Genomic DNA, 19,515 nt, shown 5'->3' with positions numbered 1-19,515 from the left:
TCTAGCACTATGTGCTACTGTTTGAAATTATAATGCCATATTCAGTTCATTATACACAAGTGAAGCGTGTAAATGTTGTTGTGAACTCGCAGCGTTCCAGTTCTTCCAGTGTGTTTGTGGAGAGCCGTTTCTCCTGACAGACAAAAGCTCCGGCGGCTTCATTGTGTCTCTGTGGGTTTGGTCTTTGCTTACAGTAAGAGGAACATCTGAGCACACTGGTTTTGTCTTTCAGCTGAAGGTCACGCAGATGTAAGTGGATCCGTTTCCGGCGTTACGCGAGTATCTGTGACTGCACTGATAGCAGAAGCCCATCCACACCCCTCACCGCAGCCAATCACACGCTCCGCAGGAACATACGGATCGTTCAGACTCCTCTGATTCACTTCAGACGAGCTTCATCACTGTTAGAGGCTCTTCTGCTGATTACCTGCTTCTAAGTGTCTCAATCGGGTTTAACACAATCACACTCAAAACATATTTAGGCCTAAATTTAAGATTGATGTATTTTAATTGCATGTCACGTTTCCATGCATTTCGGTTACATACACAAATTAATAAGCTTAATTTTATGCATATTTGTCAGTTGTACATAAATCAAACAGATCAGATTTCTGTAATAGTGCTAGTAAATTCAATGTTTTTTTTAAATACACAGTTAGCTTATTTATATATTATTTATCATCAATAAATCCAAGTTGTTTCAATCTCATATATTTTATCTAATTGCATATTGCTCGTTCCATAGCTATTTTAACCATGTTCATACTTTGAACTGAATACATGTAGATGATTTTGCGGTTAACAGATTAATTCTGATTCTAAGATATTTGAAAAAATGCATTATGGAAATATGATTAGTTAAATAAAATCAAATAGCTCTATATATATATATGTGTATATATAGTCATAGCCAAAAATATCGGCACCCTTGGTAAATATGATCAAAGAAGGCTGTGAAAATTAATCTGCATTGTTAATCCTTTTGATCTTTTATTTGATAAATTCACAAAAATCGAACCTTTCATTGGATAATAAGAATTTAAAATGGGGGGAAATATCATTATGAAATAAATGTTTTTCTCAAATACACGTTGGACACAATTATTGGCACCCCTAGAAATTCTTATGAGTAAAATATCTCTGAAGTATATTCCCATTCATATGCACAATTTTGAGCACTCCAGGGTGATTATGAACATGAAATTATCCAGCCATGGCTTCCTGTTTCACAGAAATATAAATAAGAGGGAAAACAAAGCCCAAATTCCCTTAATCATCCATCACAATGAGAAAAAACAAAGAATATATTTCTGATGTGCAGCAAAAGATAATTGAGCTTCACAAATTAGTGAAGTGGCTTTAAGAAAAGAGCTAGAGCAGTGAAAATTCCCATTTCCATCATCAGGGCAATAATTAAGAATTTCCAATCAACATAAAATGTTATGAAACTGCCTGGAAGAGGATGTGTGTCTGTATCGTCCTAATGCACGCTGAGAAGGAGAGTTTGAGTGGCTAAAGACTCTCCGAGGACCACAGCTGGAGAATTGCAGAAAATAGTTGAGTCTCAGGGTCAGAAAACCTTTAAAAAATTGCCCCTACATCAGCACATGTTGTTTGGGAGGGTTTCAAGAAAAATTCTCCTCGCTCATCCAAAAACACACTCCAGCATATTCAGTTATCAGACACGACTGGAACTTCAAATGGGACTGGCTTCTATGGTCAGATGAAACTAAAAATGAGCTTTTAGCAGCAAACACTCAAGATGGGTTTGGTGAACACAGGGATAAAAAGTACCCCATGTGTACAATGAAATATACTGCTGTATTTTTGATGTTGTGGGCCTATATTTCTGCTGGAGGTCCTGGACATCTTGTTTAGACGCATGGCATCATGGATTCTATCAAATACCAACAGATAAAAATCAATAAGTGACTGACTCTGTTAGAAATCTTATAATGGGCCATGTTTGGATCTTCCAACCGCATAATAATCCAAACACAAACCTCAAAAACAACACAAAAATGGGTCACTGAGCACAAAACCAAGCTTCTGCTGGTCATTCCAGTCCTCTGACCTGAACCCTGTAGAACATGAGTGAACTGAAGAGAAGAAGCTGTGAATCTAAAGGGTCTGGAGTGATTCTGGATGAAGGAATGGTCTCTGATCTCTTGTCAGGTGTCTCTAACCTCATCAGGCATTATAGGAGAACATTTAGAGCTGTTAAACTGGCAAATAGAGGTTTCAAAAGTATTGAATAAAAGGGTGCCATTAATTGTGGCCAATGTGTATTAGAGAAAACATTTATTTCATAATGATATTTCCCCCATTTTAAATTCTTATTATCCAATGAAAGGTTAGATTTTTGTTAATTCAAAAAAGATCAAAAGGATTAACAATGCAGATTAATTTTCACAGCCTTCTTTGATCATATTTACCAAGGGTGCCGATATTTTTGGCCATGACTGTGTGTGTATATATATATATATATATATATATATATATATATATATATATATATATATATATATATATATATATATATATATATATTTATAATGCATTTTATTATATTTTATATTATAATATTAATACATTTCATTCCAATTTTATTAAACTATTTAATATATAGATAATTCAAATATTGAAAAATACTATAAATGTTTATAAGTAATAGTAAAACAACACTGGTATGTTCATCATATTATTGTATGTCTAAAAATACCTACAAGCAAGTTATCATATTATATATTTTACTTCTTAATTTATGTTTATACCATTTATACTTTTTAACTGAATAAATGTAATTGTTTTCGTAATGAACAGATTTATGCTGATTCTAACCCATTTGAATAAATGCATTTTGAAAACGTTTATTTAAATAAAATCAATTAGTTAATAATAACATACTATGCCATGATTTGTAAGTGCAGAAATCTTCATACTCATTTCAGCAAACATGCAGCACATTAAGTTTATTAGTTTTTGTAATGTTAAAACATAATGCACAAGTCAATTTAGGTCTAAATATTTATTTTTATAAGAATAGATTACTGATGGATGCATACAGACAACATCATATTTGCTTCATAAAACACCTGGTTGAGTGTGTGTGTGTGTGTGTGTGATTTACGGTCTCTCACAGGAAGTGCTGTGGTTGTGCTGAAGCAGCTGTTGTGTAATTGTGTCCTGTCATTCACAGTGATTTGCATCTTTCTCCTGCTGCAGATAAACTTTGAGGTGTGTGTGTGTGTGTCCAGCATTTCTTCAGTGTTTCTGTATTACACTGATCTCGATAAATCTCTGTCCAACTTATAAGTTATATTTTGCATAAAGAAAATGAAAGGCAATTTTAACACCATTATGATATATTGCATTCTGTATTTTCATGACACATTTACATGCAAATCCTCATTATCCTTACAAAAATACTGATGTATTATTTAAATCCTGAAGCATTTATATATATATATATATATATATATCATGACCGAATTGCACCGCTGTTCATTTATGCTGATAGAAATACAACATAATTATGAAATTGACATTTTTTTTTTTACAAGTAAACATGCTTCACTTTCTTTGTGCAAAATACAATTCCTTGTTTTTCCTTTTTGTGGTGAAATATGAGCCAGACGGGTTTCTTCCTGTCAGATCCGCCCGTCTTGAGCTGTGAAGTGTTTGTGTTTGATTCTTCTAAACAAACGTGTTGAATAGAAGCTCTTTTGCTCTCAGACGAGCTTCTGTCCTGTAATTCTACTTAAGTTTCTTTATTCAGAAGGTTGAAATGCTCCTTCAGCACACACACACACACAATCTCTCTCTCTCTCTCACACACACACACACACAGCAATTATTCTGTCAACAAGCCAAGATCTCCAATGAGGAGTGACGGCGTTATAAAAGCGCGTTATAAAAGCACCTTAAACACACACACACACACACACTCACTCACACACACACACACAGAGCGGATCCTTCAGGACAGGAAGTGTTTGTGTGCTGCTGAGTGATGGATGAGAGAGAAAGAGAAATAAAACATGTCGACTCCTGCAGTCCTGCGCTGAACGTCTGAATGTTAACTAATACTAAAGCTATTAAACATGGTTTGATACTGTTACCTGAAATACAGTTCAAGTCAAATAAAATAGAAATATTAGATGGAAAACCTAAACTTAGCAAACTTAAGTGAAAATTAGAAATGAAATAAAATTGATCAAAAAAAATATTGACGTTAAAGTATTAAAATGACTCGCTAAAAGTGAAATGAATATAATTTAAAAGCTTACATATATAAAAATATATAAAGGTTACAATTAAAGCTTGGCAAATAACTAAAATAAGTTCTAAGTACTAAAATTAATATATATATATATATATATATTATTGAAACTTTATTTCATTTAATGTTTATTTTCTTTCAAGTAATGAAAATGTTTCATTAGAAATGCTTTAGTAGTGTATAGTGTGTAAGTAGTACTAAAATAACACTGTTTTCAGCATATTATCGTGTGTCTTAAAGGGAGAGTTCACCCAAAAATGACAATTTTGTCATTAATTACTCTATACTCTATTACTATATCGTTCCAAACCCGGGTCAAAAAGCTTCAGATTTCATCAAAATGATCTTAATTTGTGCTCTGAAGATGAACGAAGGTCTCACGGGTTTGGAACGATATGAGGGTGAGTAATTAATGCCAGAATTTTCATTTTTGGGTGAACTGTCCCTTTAAATGTCCAAACAAAACCGTCTCAGACAAAAATGAATCATATGTAAAAACAATGCAATTAAGTCTTGTTTTTCAGTGTTAGTCTATTCTTAATCAGGTGGTTTGTAGTGTTTTCCATCACATTGTCCTTTTGTTTGTCTCCAGTCGTGATGCACAAACTGTTATGAGGAGCTGTTATGGTTACAGCACACTCTCTGTCTGTCACACACACACACACACACACACACACGTGCCGTGTTTGGTCTCTTCCTGAGGATATAAGGAAGCAATGCGCTGCAGATTGAACCAATAGCACTGTAGGATCGCGGCGATGGCTTCCTGGAGTTGTTTTCTGTCTGTCTGTCTGCTCTCTGGATCCAGTGTGTTGTTTTCCCGTCAGACAGACGGTTCAGCTGCTGTTATCGTCTGTTTCTCATCATCTGTTGTGTGTGTCGCTCCTCTTCAGCTTCCTCTCAGGAGGTTTAACTGCACAAACAAATCAAGCTGCACAATATATCCAGATCGTATCAGTATCGGCCATAATGAGGGTTTTTTAATTTATCATATCAGTCTGGCAGATAATATCAGTTCTGTTTATTATCTACAGTTCAAACATGTGTAATAATTTAGATAGGTGACTATTAAATAGTTCTTCTGCTGTATAGTTTAATGATTTGATGTCTCATTTCCAGTGGTGCTTTACTGTTAGTTATTTACTAGTATATTTTGAATTGGTTTAATTTTAATTTGCTTAATTTTTTTGTTTTTAGTTGTTTTTTTAGTTTGAGTAATTTTAGTACTTAAACTTAATTTATTTTAGCTGTTTGATTTCATATTTATGTCAGATTTATTTAAGTTAAAAAGCATTTTTAATTATTTTACTTTGTCGCCATGAAAACAATCTGCTCATTTCACTTGAAGAATGTGATTATAAGTATTTATAAATGATAAATTATTAGTATCAGGTGAAAACACTATGGCATTCAAAAATTTGGGAAAACAATGCTTATTATTTAAAAGAAATTAATATTTTTATTCATAAAAGACATAGTAAGTTGTTAAAAAGTGACAGTAAAGACATTTATAATGTTACAAAAGATTTCTATTTTAAATAAATCCTGTTCTTTTGAACTTTCTATTCATCTGTGAATTTCCACAAAAATATTGTGCAGCACAACTGTTTTCAACATTGATAATAATCAGAAATGTTTCTTGAGCAGTAAATCAGCATATTATTATGATTTCTGAAGATCATGTGACACTGAAGACTGCAGTAATGATGCTGAAAATACAGCTGCGCATCACAGAAATAAATTACAGTTTAACACATATTCACATAGAAAACAGCTGTTTTAAAATGCAATATTTCACAGTTTTACTGTGTTTTTGATCAAATAAATGCAGCCCTGTTGAGCAGAAGAGACATGCATTAATATTCCTCGTGTGTGTGTGTGTCTCAGGCTCTGATGCGTCCGGGGCGTCTGGACCGTGTTATATTCGTCCCGCTGCCGGACGCTGACACTCGCAGAGAGATCTTCACGCTGCAGTTCAGGAGCATGCCCATCCATCCCAGCGTGCACCTGGAGGACCTGGTGACCCGGACAGAGCGCTACTCCGGGGCAGAGGTGAGAGGTCGCTGCAGCTGCAGGGGTCAGAGGTCACGCCATCATTTGCTGAAGTGTTTTAACACTGTTTACGTGTGAGAGAGTGTGTGTGTGTGTGTGTGTGTGTGAGACGCTGTTCCTCTGAAGCCCGTGTGACTCTGAGCTGCAGCACAGACGCTCTATTGTGTGTGTGTGTGTGTGTCTGTTCTCATCGTGACTCAGCAGTCGCTCCAGTGTGTGTGTGTGTGTGTGTGTGTGTGAGTGTGTGTGTGTGTTTGAGAGAGTGTGTGTGTGTGTACTTGTTTATGCTACATTGTAAGGACCAAATGTCCAATAACAAGGATAGTAAAACCTGACATTTTTGACACTGTGGGGCCCTGCGGTCCCCGAAGCAGCTTTACAGAAAATTTAAGATTCTATTTTAAAGTTCTACATTTATATTTTATATTATAATATATTATATTAGTATTCATATATTATCTCAAGCTGATGTCCATATGGCAGAAATGTACAGTAAAATTCATGCAGTTAGTTTATGACGTAATCAAACAGACGGTGAACACTATTAACAGCAGTGATTATATGCAATGAATATGTTTTATATCTATAGATTTTATTTTAGGCAAGTCGTGATGATTTGAGAAGGTCAAACATTGGCTATGATCAACTAACCTAACATGTGTTAAACTGTAAATAAACAGCTCGTCCTTCACTGACACACTTACACTCGTCTGATTAACAGGTGAAGACACACACTCTCACACACACACACACACTCACAGGTGCTGATGTGTGGCTGTTTGTTGTTCTCTTATTATTATCAAGCGCACAGCTGCAGGATAAAGATGATGAATGGATGAGATCCTGATGTTCAGCAGCACACTAACACTATTTATGTCTGGTGTGCTGCCTATCTAGACGACACACAGCCAACGCTCCCTCTAAGAAGAAATAAAATGCCGCACAGGACACATGAGTTTGGAAAGCCATCTGAATAAACTCTAGTAAATGTGAAATAATTGCAATACTCAAATTCACTTTTTTATTTATTTTTGTATATTTGGTTTACAGATCTGAGTTTAAATACTTCAATTTGTTTTCTATTGCATTATTTTCTATTCTATGTTCTTCTATTCTGTTTTATTCTATTCAACAATTTGGTTTCTATTCTATTATATCATATTATAAACTTAATAATTTTCCTCAAAAAGGGAATTCATGAGCAATATCTGCTTCATTTTTTTCATATTATATTATATCATATGATATTATATTATTATGAAGAATTGAACTGTTCTTCACGAGTTTATAAAAAATAGAATTTGAATCGAATTTCTTGGTAACGCAGCACTGTAAAAAAAAAAAATTAAAAAAAAAGTTTTCTCAGGTAACCTAAAATGTGCATCATTGACTTACATCGAGGGTCACATTAAATATACATAGCACATTACAGTTAAAAGTTACACACTGTTTTGTATAATTATTCACTGTACAGGTCTGGTATGAATAATATATTTGCTCATTGGTGATTGGTGATGAGTTTTTGGCTCAAGGTCTGCATTTAAAGTCCCAGCAGAGGTTTCTGCAGACGAGGCAAGTTCTTCCACACCGACTCGATCAATCATTTCTGTTTGAACCTTTGTCTTATACACAGAGGCAACGTCGTGTTAGAATAGAAAAGGGTCCTGTCCAAACTCTTGCTATAAAATTAGAAGCACACAATTCCCTAGAATATGATTATATGCTTAAACATTAAGATTTGTACTCATGGAAATGATTAAAGTAGTCAAACCTGTTCATTAGAAGGGGGTGCCAATACTTTTGGCTATATAGTGTATAATATAATTTATATGTAATTGTATGTGCAGTCATGTCTGAGATGACAGGCAGTGCTTCAGGAGTGTGTTGTGGAGGATCTAGTAGCGTCAGCACTATTATCTGAACAGTTTTCCAGCTCGCTCTGAATCCCGATGGGTCTCTCAGCACACAGGAAGTCTCTGCATGCTCACTTCCTGCTGTGGTGTGAAACCTCTTCTCTAAACTAGCTCTGGCTCTGGATAGCGCTCGGATCCAGACTGCACTGCTGCTGTAAGCGGGTGGTTTTGTTGGTTAAAAATAGTTTTGTAATTATAGGAAATGATTTTTGCTGCGTGTTTCTCCTGAATGCTGTGCTAATTTGTGGTCAGGCATTTTGCCATCAAACTACTTCTGCACGACACACACACGTACGTATCTTATGATCCGATCGTTCACATGCACTACTGACATAAAAAACACTTAGTTTGAAACACTTAGTACCAAATACCTCCAATGAGCTCATATTTCATTGAATATTTCATTTGATGCCTAAAACTTAAACAGACTTTATAACAATATTTGCTGTGTTTTGGGTTTTTATGTTAGTAGAATATCAGGTCAACTCTGTGGATCCTTTAACAACATAAATTAGGGCTGCGCAGTTATTTAAGATAAATTGTGATATGGCTTTAGTGCGATTATCAAATCGCAAAGGCTGCATGTTATATAAACAATTTAAGTTTAAATAAGTTAATTAAATATAATTGAATCTTTAAGGGCTCAATGTGGTTTTAGTCAAAATAAGTGTGATTATTTTAATGCTTGAAAATGAAGAAATTAGAAATATTAGTATTGCAATTTTAGAGTTGTAATGTAAAATTATTATTATTTTACTTAAATACTTGTTTTTTATTTTACAGTGAAATATTACAGTAGTATTTTTTCTTATTTTATTTATTTAATTTATTTTATATTTTTATTACATAACTTAAACTTACAAATAAGAAATACTTAAATGATCAAAACTGAAATAAAATGTTGTATATATATATATGTATGTATATAATATGCATAAATACATATATATATATATATGTGTGTGTGTGTGACATTTCTAACACTATACTATGTTATATTACCTTGCCATGAAATTTCAGAAAACTATTTGTTGTAGCAAATGGGAACAAAAATATATAGTTGTAGTTTCCATTCACAGCTGTGGAAGTTTCGCACTCTGACGACTCCTGCTTCTGAGTTCAGTCACTAGTGAGCTGTGATTGGCTGCGGATGACAGGGGGGCGGATCTGCAGGTTCTGTATCAGAGTCTGAAGCAGGAATGATTGTGTGTTTGTGTGTGTTTGTGTCAGATCACAGCCGTGTGCAGAGAAGCGGCTCTACAGGCGCTGCAGGAGAACATCTCAGCTCAACACGTGAGCGCCGGACACTTCGACAGCGCGCTGACCGCCGTCACACCCCGGATCCCACAGACGCTCCTGCAGATCTACAGCAGCTACCAGCAGAAACACAGCGGATCACGAGCCTGACCCAATAAACACACTCACACGCAATACTGCTGCGGACCTCTTTTGTGTGCGTGTGTGTGTGTGTGTGTGTGTGGTCTTAAAGACGTTTGAGAACTATAAAGGTTTTATTTGATGTTTTATGGTTTTGTGCTGTAAAACTTTACACACCTGCAGCGTCTGACGGTCAGTGACCTGCTCTTCACATACAGGAAGGGTTATTTATTCGTGGGTGTGGCCAAAAACATGATTTGAGGTCACAGGAGAACATTTTTAAATTCCACAAATTCTGTTTTATTCTCCTGTAGAAAATAACTATTGCTTTCATTTACTTTAACCCTGAAACTAAAACACCTAAAGAGAAACATCTAAAGAACCTTGAAGTTGAGGTTTCATAATACGTTCTTCAGATTAGCATTAAAAACATTCAAATAAAAAAAGAAAGTTCTGTGTGCAAAAAGCCTGCAGTGCTGCATATTGATATCTAAAACTAATAAAAACTGTTTACTTTACTGAACAAGAGAAAATAAAATATAAACAAATTGATGAAAAACTTAAAAACCTAAACAAAAATGAGAAATGTTGCTTTTGCAACCAACTGAAACAAAATAAGTATTAAATATTACTAAAACTGCAATGAAAAAAATAAATGAAAGCTAAATTTAAATAAATAAAAAAAGGACAAAAGCACAAAAAAAAAAAAAAGAAAAGTTAATTCGAAATATGACCTAATTAATATAATGCTATATACATAATAGCTACTAAAACAACACTGGTGCTACAAAATACCTTAATATTATTAATAATGAATATTAAAGCTGTTATTAATAATAATATATAATATTAATAATATAATATAGCAGGCTATCATATATCTATAATAGTCTATAATATAGGCTATTACAAAATATGTGTTCTATTTATTTGCTTTGTAATATACACTTTGTAATTATTATGTAACAAACAATATAGTGATGTAGAACTAAATGTCAAAATCATTTTCACTGCTGCCTCTCAGCAGTGTCGTGTTCTCTCTCTCTCTCTCTCTCTCTCTGTGTGTGTGTGTGTGTGTGTGTGTGTGTGTGCGACTCGTTTCCATCTGAATGCATGAAATGACTTTGTGCTGAACTTTCCTTTCTCATGTATCCGGATGCAGTACATCCGCCCCACACACACACACACACACACACACACACACACTCGGTGAGGGGGGGTTGCGCTCTTAAGGTCGCACCAGCGCTGCTCGTGTTTTTGATCTGATGTTTTATGGACAAACACTTTAAATTTTTTTAATGAGAACTGATTTAGTTATGTTTTCATGATCTAAAAGTTTAGTGCAGCTCTCCCTCACGACATAAAGGAAGTAAACTGTTTGTAAAACCAGAGACTAATAGTGTTAAAGATTACCGGGACTGCATTTCTGAATCAGAAACAAAATAATAATGCATAAAACACTGAGAGTGACAATGCTGCAAAAACATTCGGCGTAAGTTAATTTAATTTCAGATGCAAGCATATAAATATATTTTATTTTTACTAAATTTCTCTATTGATTTAGCCGTGTGTAAGTACAGAACGCAGTCGTGGAGTGAACGCGCAGATGATGATTGTGTGCGTGACGCGCCGCGGTGACGCTCAGCAACAGATGCGCGTTTGTTTCACACGATCCACCTTAAAGCCAGAGCTAGTCCACCCCTCCTGCATCTGCCCCATGATCCTCTTTCATTCATCAGTGTGTGTGTGTGAGTGTGCGCGCAAAAACAGCGCACGCATCTGATCCGACACACTCACGCAGAGTCTGACGCGGCGCACGGACGCTAAACCAGCGGAGAACGCGCTTCATTCGTGGATTTAACCGGATTCTTTCTGCTTTGCCCCGCGGAGTTTCCTCTGGATGTTACGCTCGCGGTCACGCGCTGATTTTTGGCCTCGCTCTGGACATATTGATGGATGTTTGGCACACGGACTGATGGATTTGACATTATGGGAGTCTGTCTGTAGGTACGTATCAGTCCTCACACACACATCCGTGTTATTTAATGCGGAGTCAGGCAGGATTGGATGGAGATCGTGTGTGGATCTATGAAACCGGAGCTCTGGGTCTCCACAGGCCGCTGCGCGCAACAAACTCGCGTTTATTACTCAAAACTTATGTTCATAATCATATTATGCGCTTCAGGCTGTGTGTGTATGAGTGTGTGCGTGTGTTTAAGCCTGAATACACACAAGGTACACACACACACACACTCCTCCCCCAGCGGGCTTGTTTTCATTCATAAGTTTGCTTTTTCTTGTCGTTCTGCGTTTTTTTCCGCGAACGCGTTTTGTGTTTTTACGTATTAATTACGTATTAATTAATTTGTCAGAGATGCACGGATAAAACAGTGCAGGGTTAAACAAAGAATGTAAACTGATATCTTTTTTGCATAAAAACGTCAAATTGCAGATTGTTTTTTATTGATTTAACGCAACGGTAGCGCATCCGATATTAACGCGACATTTTCTAATCGGTGCTTTTTTCGTTATGCATGCTTAATTTTATTAGCCCAAGCGATTTTATTCCATTTTGCATGCGTAATTGTATTAGCTCGAACGATTTTATTCCGTTTAAACGTCTGAACTGAAGAGTAAATCGCCGAAGCCTCGTGAAGTTTCGGGCTCGTCCCGCATCATAAAGCGCTTTGAGAAGCGTGTGAAGCTCTGTGTTTGATTTGAAGTCTTCCTGCTCTGTGTGGCTCTGCATTTTAATGTTAACCAGCCATACACATGCAAATCAGGACGGGAAGTATTTGTACTTTACTTCAGTTGTGTGCTTATTGAGGTCGGTACAAAGTCTTGTTAATAGTCAACTCTCTCTCTCTCTCCGCTCGGGGGTTAAATGGCTCTGTGAATAGAGAAGGAAAAGAGCTGGAGACGTTCATTTCACACACACACACACACACACACACACACTCTCTTCTGCGGTGTGATTTATGAGCTCTGTCTCAGAAAGTACATCTGCACACGTTCAGTCCAGATCTGCGATTTTAGAGCGTCATATCAGAATAAAGCCCGCGGTGATCGTGCATCTCCAAACACCGGGGTGTGAATTGTGTCCAGGGGGTTTGACCCTCTAATTAAGGCTTGAACCCCCCAAAGGAAGTTAAAAACAAAAGCTCTGGGGCCTGAGAGTGTGTATGTGCTCCACCGGGGTGTTTGAACGCTTCAGTAAGCACTAGTTCGATAAGGGTTTTTTATACCAGTACACGCTTCAAAATAAAGGTTTTCGGAACCTGTTAGTGAACAGTTCTTTAAAGAAACACTGGTAAAATGTGTGTTACTGGCATCGATGGATGCATGAAGAATCTTTAACATTCCATTCCACAAAAGGTTCTATATTCGTTGTTTAGATGTTTTCCAAACTAAGAAAAGTGGTTTGTTAACAATTCACTTGAAGCCTTTATGCTTAATGCATCATAATGTATGTTATTAGCATTATTTTTTTTTCATAAATAATTGTAATTATTTCAAATGCGTTATAGTGTTTGCAGATTGTCTGTTACATCGGGAAATGGTTGTTTTTCAGCGCTTTATGCCTTCTAAAGGTCTAACGATTAATAGTTACAATTATTTCCGATGCATTTTAAGGTGCATTGCAAGGCATAATTATGCATTAAAATATTTTATAATGCATGAAAGTGAACCATTGTTTCTTAGTTTAAAGAACATTTAAAAATATGAAGAATAATTTTCTACTATAAAGGACCTTTAGTGGAATGGAAAATGGAAAGGTTCTATGGATGTTGCAGGTTCTTCATGGAGTCATCAGTGCCAATAAGGAGTGTCTTATATAAAAGTTGATCATAATTTTATATAATGTCTTCAAGAAAAGTGTTAACAAACAATTTTTGTCTTAACATTATAATAATCTAAAGAACCTGTTGTGGAATGGAAAAAGGTTTCATTGATGTTGAAGGTTCTTCGTGAAACCAATAGATGACAAAAAAGAAAACTTTTTGGATTCCAAAAGAACCTTTCAGCAAACAGTACTTAAAAGAACCATTTTTTCCCTAAGTGTAAAGAACATTTTAATAACCTAAAGAACCTTTTTTGTGATTGAAAGTTTCCATCACATGTTCAAGGTTCTTCGTGGAACCAGTAGATGCCAGTAGAGAGCCTAAAAGTGTAGATTTTTGGATTCCAAAAGAACCATTTTTTGTCTAAGTATGAACTTGAACATATTTTCTTAGCTATGAATGCTATTTACACTATGTTAAAATAGCTAGATTTTCTGCTATTTAAACTACTTATTGCAAATAGTGGCAATTATCTGCACCTCAGGATTGTAGTACATTATAGAACAGTAGGCAATAATAGCATATTAAATGTAAATTATAATTTTAATTCAAGTTATTAAATCGATGCCACCTTGTTGGTACAATCCCTACACCTAACCCTACCCGATACTTTATTTTCAACTTTTTGATTATTTCCTTCATTTTTATTGAAAATAAATGCCTTTTCGATGTGATATGTGATTTGAAAAAGGAGCAAAAAACGTTCAGCAAAAGGTGGGTTCGAACTCGGGTCGATCGCATCAAAAAGCACATGCTATCTACGTCACTGGAGGTGATGTTTGATGAACGTCTTTTGCAGTGTTGACTATCCCAATCACACGGTGGGCGGACCACAAAACCAGTCATAAGGGTCAATTTTTTTTGTGAAATTGAGATTTATGTACCTGAAAGCTGAATAAATAATCTTTCCATTGATGTATGGTTTGTTAGGATCGGACAATATTTGGCTGAGATGCAACTATTTGAAAATCTGGAATCTGAGGGAGCAAAAAATCTAAATATTGAGAAAATCACCTTTAAAGTTGTCCAAATGAAGTTCTTAGCAATGAATATTAATAATCAGAAATTACGTTTTGATATATTTATGGTAAGAAATTCACATGATCTTTACTTAATGTCCTAATGATTTTTGGCATAAAAGAAAAATGGATAATTTTGACCCATACAATGTATTGTTGGCTATTGCTACAAATATACCTGTGCTGCTTATGACTGTTGTGTGCTGCAGGGACACATATAGACAATCCATAAAAATAGGCTTAAAAATTGATTGCATTAATTGCATGTTGAGAATGACGTCTCTGTCTGCTTGTCTCTCAGGGTGTCAGATGAACGTTGCATCCGTGTTGTTTGGAGTTGCTGATCGTGTCTCATGGATCGCCACGGTCAGCGCGGAGGAAGCGTCCCATCCAGTGCCATCCTTTCCCTGGACCAGATCAAAGCCATCCGCTCATGCAACGAATACACCGAGGGCCCGGCCGTAGCGCGCAGACCGGCGCCGCCGCCGCGCAACGCAGACAAGCAGGAGAGGACTCACGAAGTGATCCTGGTGAACGTGAATAACAACTACGAGCACAGAACGGCGCGTCCGCCGGCGCTCAGCAGATCCACGAGCTCCGGGAGTAACAGCAGCGACGGATCGGAGCGAGGCCTGCTGGCGCCGTCGCAGTATCGCAGTCGTGCCATACAGACTCAGCCCAAATCTCTGAATGCATCCATGCATCCGTTTCTCCCTCCAGACGTTCCTCTCAAACAGGAAAAACTGGACTCGCCACATTTATACATCTGCGAGAGCTGCGGGAAATGCAAATGCAGCGAATGCACGGCGCCTCGTCCGCTTCCGGCGCGCCTTGCGTGCAACGAACAATGCTTGTGTTCGGCCGAAAATGTCGTGGAGCATGGGACGTGCATGTGTTTGGTCAAAGGGATTTTTTATCATTGCTCAAACGACGATGATGACGTTGGTGACCCTTGCGCCGATCGGCCGTGTTCGCTGTCGCATCCGCAGTGCTGCTCGCGATTCCTGTGCATGGGACTCATGTCTGCGCTCTTTCCGTGTCTGCTGTGTTACCTGCCTGCTAAGGGTTGCGTGAAAGCATGCAACTCGTGCCACGACCGCGTGAAGCGGCCTGGATGCCGCTGCAAAAACTCTAACACCGTTTACTGCAAGCTGCAGAACTGGAACCAGACGCCTGGACATGCCCCGGGAAAACCGTCCTGAGAAATCGCACGTATTTCTTTAGCTGAAAAAAGCTGGTTTTGCTGCTGCAGGATGCGGAAATTGCAAATAGGGCGGGGACATGGGGGAGGAGTTATGTTAATGAGCGCCTGATAAGCTCCGCCCCTCACGATGCGGAAGAACCACTCGTTTGTTTTCTAAAGCTGGCTGCGTTCCACTCCACTTCTTCGCACTTTTTTTTCGCAAACTACCCTAAGCACTTCCCCTCGGGGGAATCCCCGCTGCCATTTTGAAGTGCGTTTCACTTCGTGAAGTGGACGAGGGAAGTTTATACGGAGCAATTTTGACCGAGGGAGCGAGTCTGCTTCATATGCACACTTCAATAGACCACAATGCAACACGATTATGATCATAATCATCCCAATCTCAAACAACTCTACACTCTTAAAAATAAAGGTGCTTCACGATGCCATAGAAGAACCTATTTTGTCTAAATGGTTCCATAAAGAACCTTTAACATCTGAAGAACCTTTCTGTTTCACAAAAGCTTCTTTGTGGCGGAAGGTTCTTCAGATTATAAAAAGGTAAGAAAGAGATGGTTCTTTAAAAGAACCTTTGACTGAATGTTTCTTTGTGGAACCAAAAAATGGTTCTTCTGTGGCATCGCTGTGAAGAACCTTTTTAAGAGTGTATAATATATACTTTTTTTTAACATTTATAACAGCACAAGCATTCCTGTGTATATATATATATATATATATATATATATGTGTATATATAAAAAGCTAATATAAGCTATATAAAAATGTAAACAATAAACCAACTCCATAGCAGATTCTAAGTGGTCAAGGGCTCAGGACGTTTCAATTCTGCCCAATACATTGAAGTAGTTGGCACTCATGCAACGTAATCAATGACGTACATCCGAGTAAACGACAGAGGGAAGTTTGCGAGTGAAGGGCATGAAAGTGGAGTGGAACGCAGCCCCAGTGTTTGCCTTACCTGACTGTGTACAGCTACTATCTAACACGCGATGGTGCTTTGAAACGCCTCTTACCAAACCTGTGAAGGACTCTGTGATATGTAGCTGTTATCGGATCTACAGGCGATCTTTCGTTCTGAAACTGTCTATTCGTTCTCATGTAAAGATGTATGTTCAAATGCGCAAGAGGAATTTACGGCTATTTTTAAAAGGAAATGTTAAGACTGTTAAATCTTTTTTTCGTTGTTGTTGATGTTGTAAAAAATATTTATTATGTGAAGCTCTATTATTTTATGATATTTATTGCAAAGGACAGATTTACTCATGTCTGAATATAACAAAATATCAACACTTACTGCAACATGAAAGAATGGAGAAACTGATGGAAACATGTTAACTTTAATGCAAAAATATACAAGTTAATGCAAAAACGCTCTTGTTTGGTGTCTCATTTATTAAATGTGTGTTGCAAAGGTTGGAAATGAAGATGTGTGTGTTTCTGCAGGACGAAGTCAAGCGTGCAAACTGCAGCTCAGATGTGTGTGTGTTTGGGGCAGGGCTGTGTGTGTGTGTGTGTGTGTGTCCACCTGGCCACCTGTGTGAGGCTCATAAAGTCTCTCTCTTTGTCTTCTTTTATTGCGTGTTTCCTGCTGTCAGGCGTTTGTGAGCTGCTGATTTTCACCCCCATCGCCTCAGATCTGCCCTTCTCCTCCTGAGCTGCTCTGAGAACTTGTTTTTGGCTTAAAATTGAATCTATGTTTGGACTAAAAGATTAAAATACTTGCAGAAAGAACACATGATTATCTGAATTCGTCGATTTGAAATCAAATGTTGATTTTAAAGTATTGCCAGTTCACATTCAACCTCAAAATCAGGAGAAAGAAATAAGAAATGCATAAAGTGAAGCCTGTTTTTACATTTTTGCTTTATGATTTTTTTTTTTACAACTAAAGGCATTTAAGACATCAAATTCTCTTTACTGTAAATCAAAAAAAAAAAGTATATAATTAAGCATTTATAAATCATAGAATTTGCTATTCTGAATTTACAATTTTTTACAATTACAGTGGATAAAAAGTCTCAAAAATATGACTTTTTTTATTTGCAAAATATTTTTTGTTAATTTGTATATTTTAAGGTTCTAAAACAAAATATTAATTTTAAAGTATTGTGAATCTCAGTTCAGGTGAATACATTTGTGCTTTGTGACTATTTTCTCGACGATAAACACATTTTCAGCCAAATTCTCTTTATTGTAATGCAATAAAAATATATTGTGAACCATTTATAAATCATGCTATCTGTTGATCTGAATTTGATTTATGCTGTTTTTAATTGAGATGAAATATATTTATACCATTAATGAGACTGTAATGTAATTAGCATAAAAACAAGGTCCTAAAATAAGATTCATTTTCTTGCTAAATATAGCAAGTTTTGGTTTTGGGGTGAGATCTGACAAAGCCTAGACACCACGAACTGACATTTTATATTTGTTGGAAATGTGTAATCACTAAACTGCAGGAAGTGTGTGTGTGTGTGTGGAATTTATGTGTGTTTTAACAAGGAAGTTTAAGCAGCTCAATAGACAACAGGCAATAAGAGCGAAACACTCTTCCAAATGGAGTCGTTAAGTGTGTGTGTGTGTGTGTGTGTGTGTTTGCTCTCTGCAGGAATGCACCTTTTGTTGTTGTGAATTGCTTTGTGGATTAGTCGCCTGTCTGTTTCCTGGACCTTCAGAGAAGTGTGAGGGTCCATTTGGCTCTGATTGCCTCACAGGACACCATAAAACACACACACACACACAGGGCTTTTGTTCAAGGAAATGAAAAGCTGTTCTTCATTGATTATGAAAGGAAACTCTGATGATTTTGTGTTCTCAGTGTTTGCTCATGAACTCTCATTTACCATTTTTACATGCACTTTTTTTTCCGATTGAGGTTGAAATGACATTCATCACAGACGCTAATCAGCTTAATCAGAACAAGCTTTTGTGGTTTGGTAAACTTCATTTGCATTCATGATCATTTATTATTCAAAAGCTGTAGAAAAAATAAATAAAACTTTAAAATAAAATACAAAATTTAATTCAATGCATTACTTGCTATTAGTTTTGTTCATTTCTGAGTGGATTTATTTTACACCACATCTTTGAACTATAAGATTAAAATATTTATTAAAAAGCAAGCTTGGGTTACAAACACAATCATCTGAATTTTTTGCTTTTTTTATTTTTTTTGGACAAAGAAAAGCTTAAAAATGTAGCCAAATATTTTTAGCCGGAATTCTCTTTACTGTAAAGCGTTTATTACTTGCCATTTGTAGTTTCTTTGTAATTGTTTGTAAAATTTACTTACAATTTCTCAGTGAAAATTGTTTTTTTGTACTAATTTTTTTCAGTGCATTTGAAGTCATTTAACAACCAAGAATAATCTGCAGTTCAGTGTCTGTAGATACCAGTTTTGCTTGACTTTTTTCTTTCTTTCAGTGCCGTTTCAAAGACTTTATTGGTTTGATATACGAGGCGTTTGAACTGCCAGCATTAATAAATAATAATAATAATAATATCTCAGTGCTGTGGTGGTTTCCTCAGGCTGTGTTTACAGTCAGATCCTCTTTCAGCGTCTCACACACACACACACACACACGGGACAGTCCTACTCGTATCAACATGCATGGAAATCACTTTGAGTCATAGAAACACACACACACACATCTGAAACCTCACAGGAAAGCCAAACCACTCTGTTCCTTAAAAAACACTTTTCACTGTTTCCTCTGAGCTTAAAAATAGGCCCTGACCCTCCCACAGGAGTGTGTGTATGAGTATGTGTGTGTGTGTGTGTTGACTCTCTCTCTGTGTGTGTGACCAAATAGTAAAACCTGAC

At 36.5% G+C, this 19,515-nt stretch overlaps 2 protein-coding genes across 3 annotated transcripts in view; both read left to right on the top strand.

Annotated features, from left to right (window-relative positions):
* The window catches only part of afg2a (AFG2 AAA ATPase homolog A), a 52,922-nt gene extending 43,244 nt beyond the window's left edge, over positions 1 to 9,678 (top strand). The window contains exons 15-16 of one of the 2 annotated variants that reach the window (XM_058797868.1): positions 6,170 to 6,334; positions 9,478 to 9,678. In XM_058797868.1, coding sequence (XP_058653851.1) covers positions 6,170 to 6,334; positions 9,478 to 9,654 — 342 coding nt within the window. In that variant the 3' untranslated portion in view covers positions 9,655 to 9,678. Of the gene's footprint in view, positions 1 to 232; positions 269 to 6,169; positions 6,335 to 9,477 lie in introns of those variants that run through there. The other variant, XM_058797870.1, reaches the window with a different exon arrangement.
* Positions 9,679 to 10,857: 1,179 nt separating this feature from the next.
* On the top strand, positions 10,858 to 17,309 carry spry1 (sprouty homolog 1, antagonist of FGF signaling (Drosophila)). The gene is made up of 2 exons (XM_058797874.1): positions 10,858 to 11,631; positions 14,787 to 17,309. The coding sequence occupies exon 2, from the start codon at positions 14,839 to 14,841 to the stop codon at positions 15,685 to 15,687; it is 849 nt and encodes a 282-aa protein (XP_058653857.1). The 5' UTR covers positions 10,858 to 11,631; positions 14,787 to 14,838; the 3' UTR covers positions 15,688 to 17,309.
* The last annotated feature ends 2,206 nt before the right edge of the window (positions 17,310 to 19,515 follow it).

This window comes from Onychostoma macrolepis, chromosome 14 (genome assembly GCF_012432095.1).
Source record: "Onychostoma macrolepis isolate SWU-2019 chromosome 14, ASM1243209v1, whole genome shotgun sequence".
Taxonomy (NCBI): Eukaryota; Metazoa; Chordata; class Actinopteri; order Cypriniformes; family Cyprinidae; genus Onychostoma; species Onychostoma macrolepis.
This window is presented reverse-complemented; position numbering and strand designations above follow the sequence as displayed.

Excerpts from the sequence above, each read along its gene's own strand:
- spry1 (XM_058797874.1), top strand. The coding sequence starts at position 14,839 with ATGGATCGCCACGGTCAGCGCGGAGGAAGCGTCCCATCCAGTGCCATC.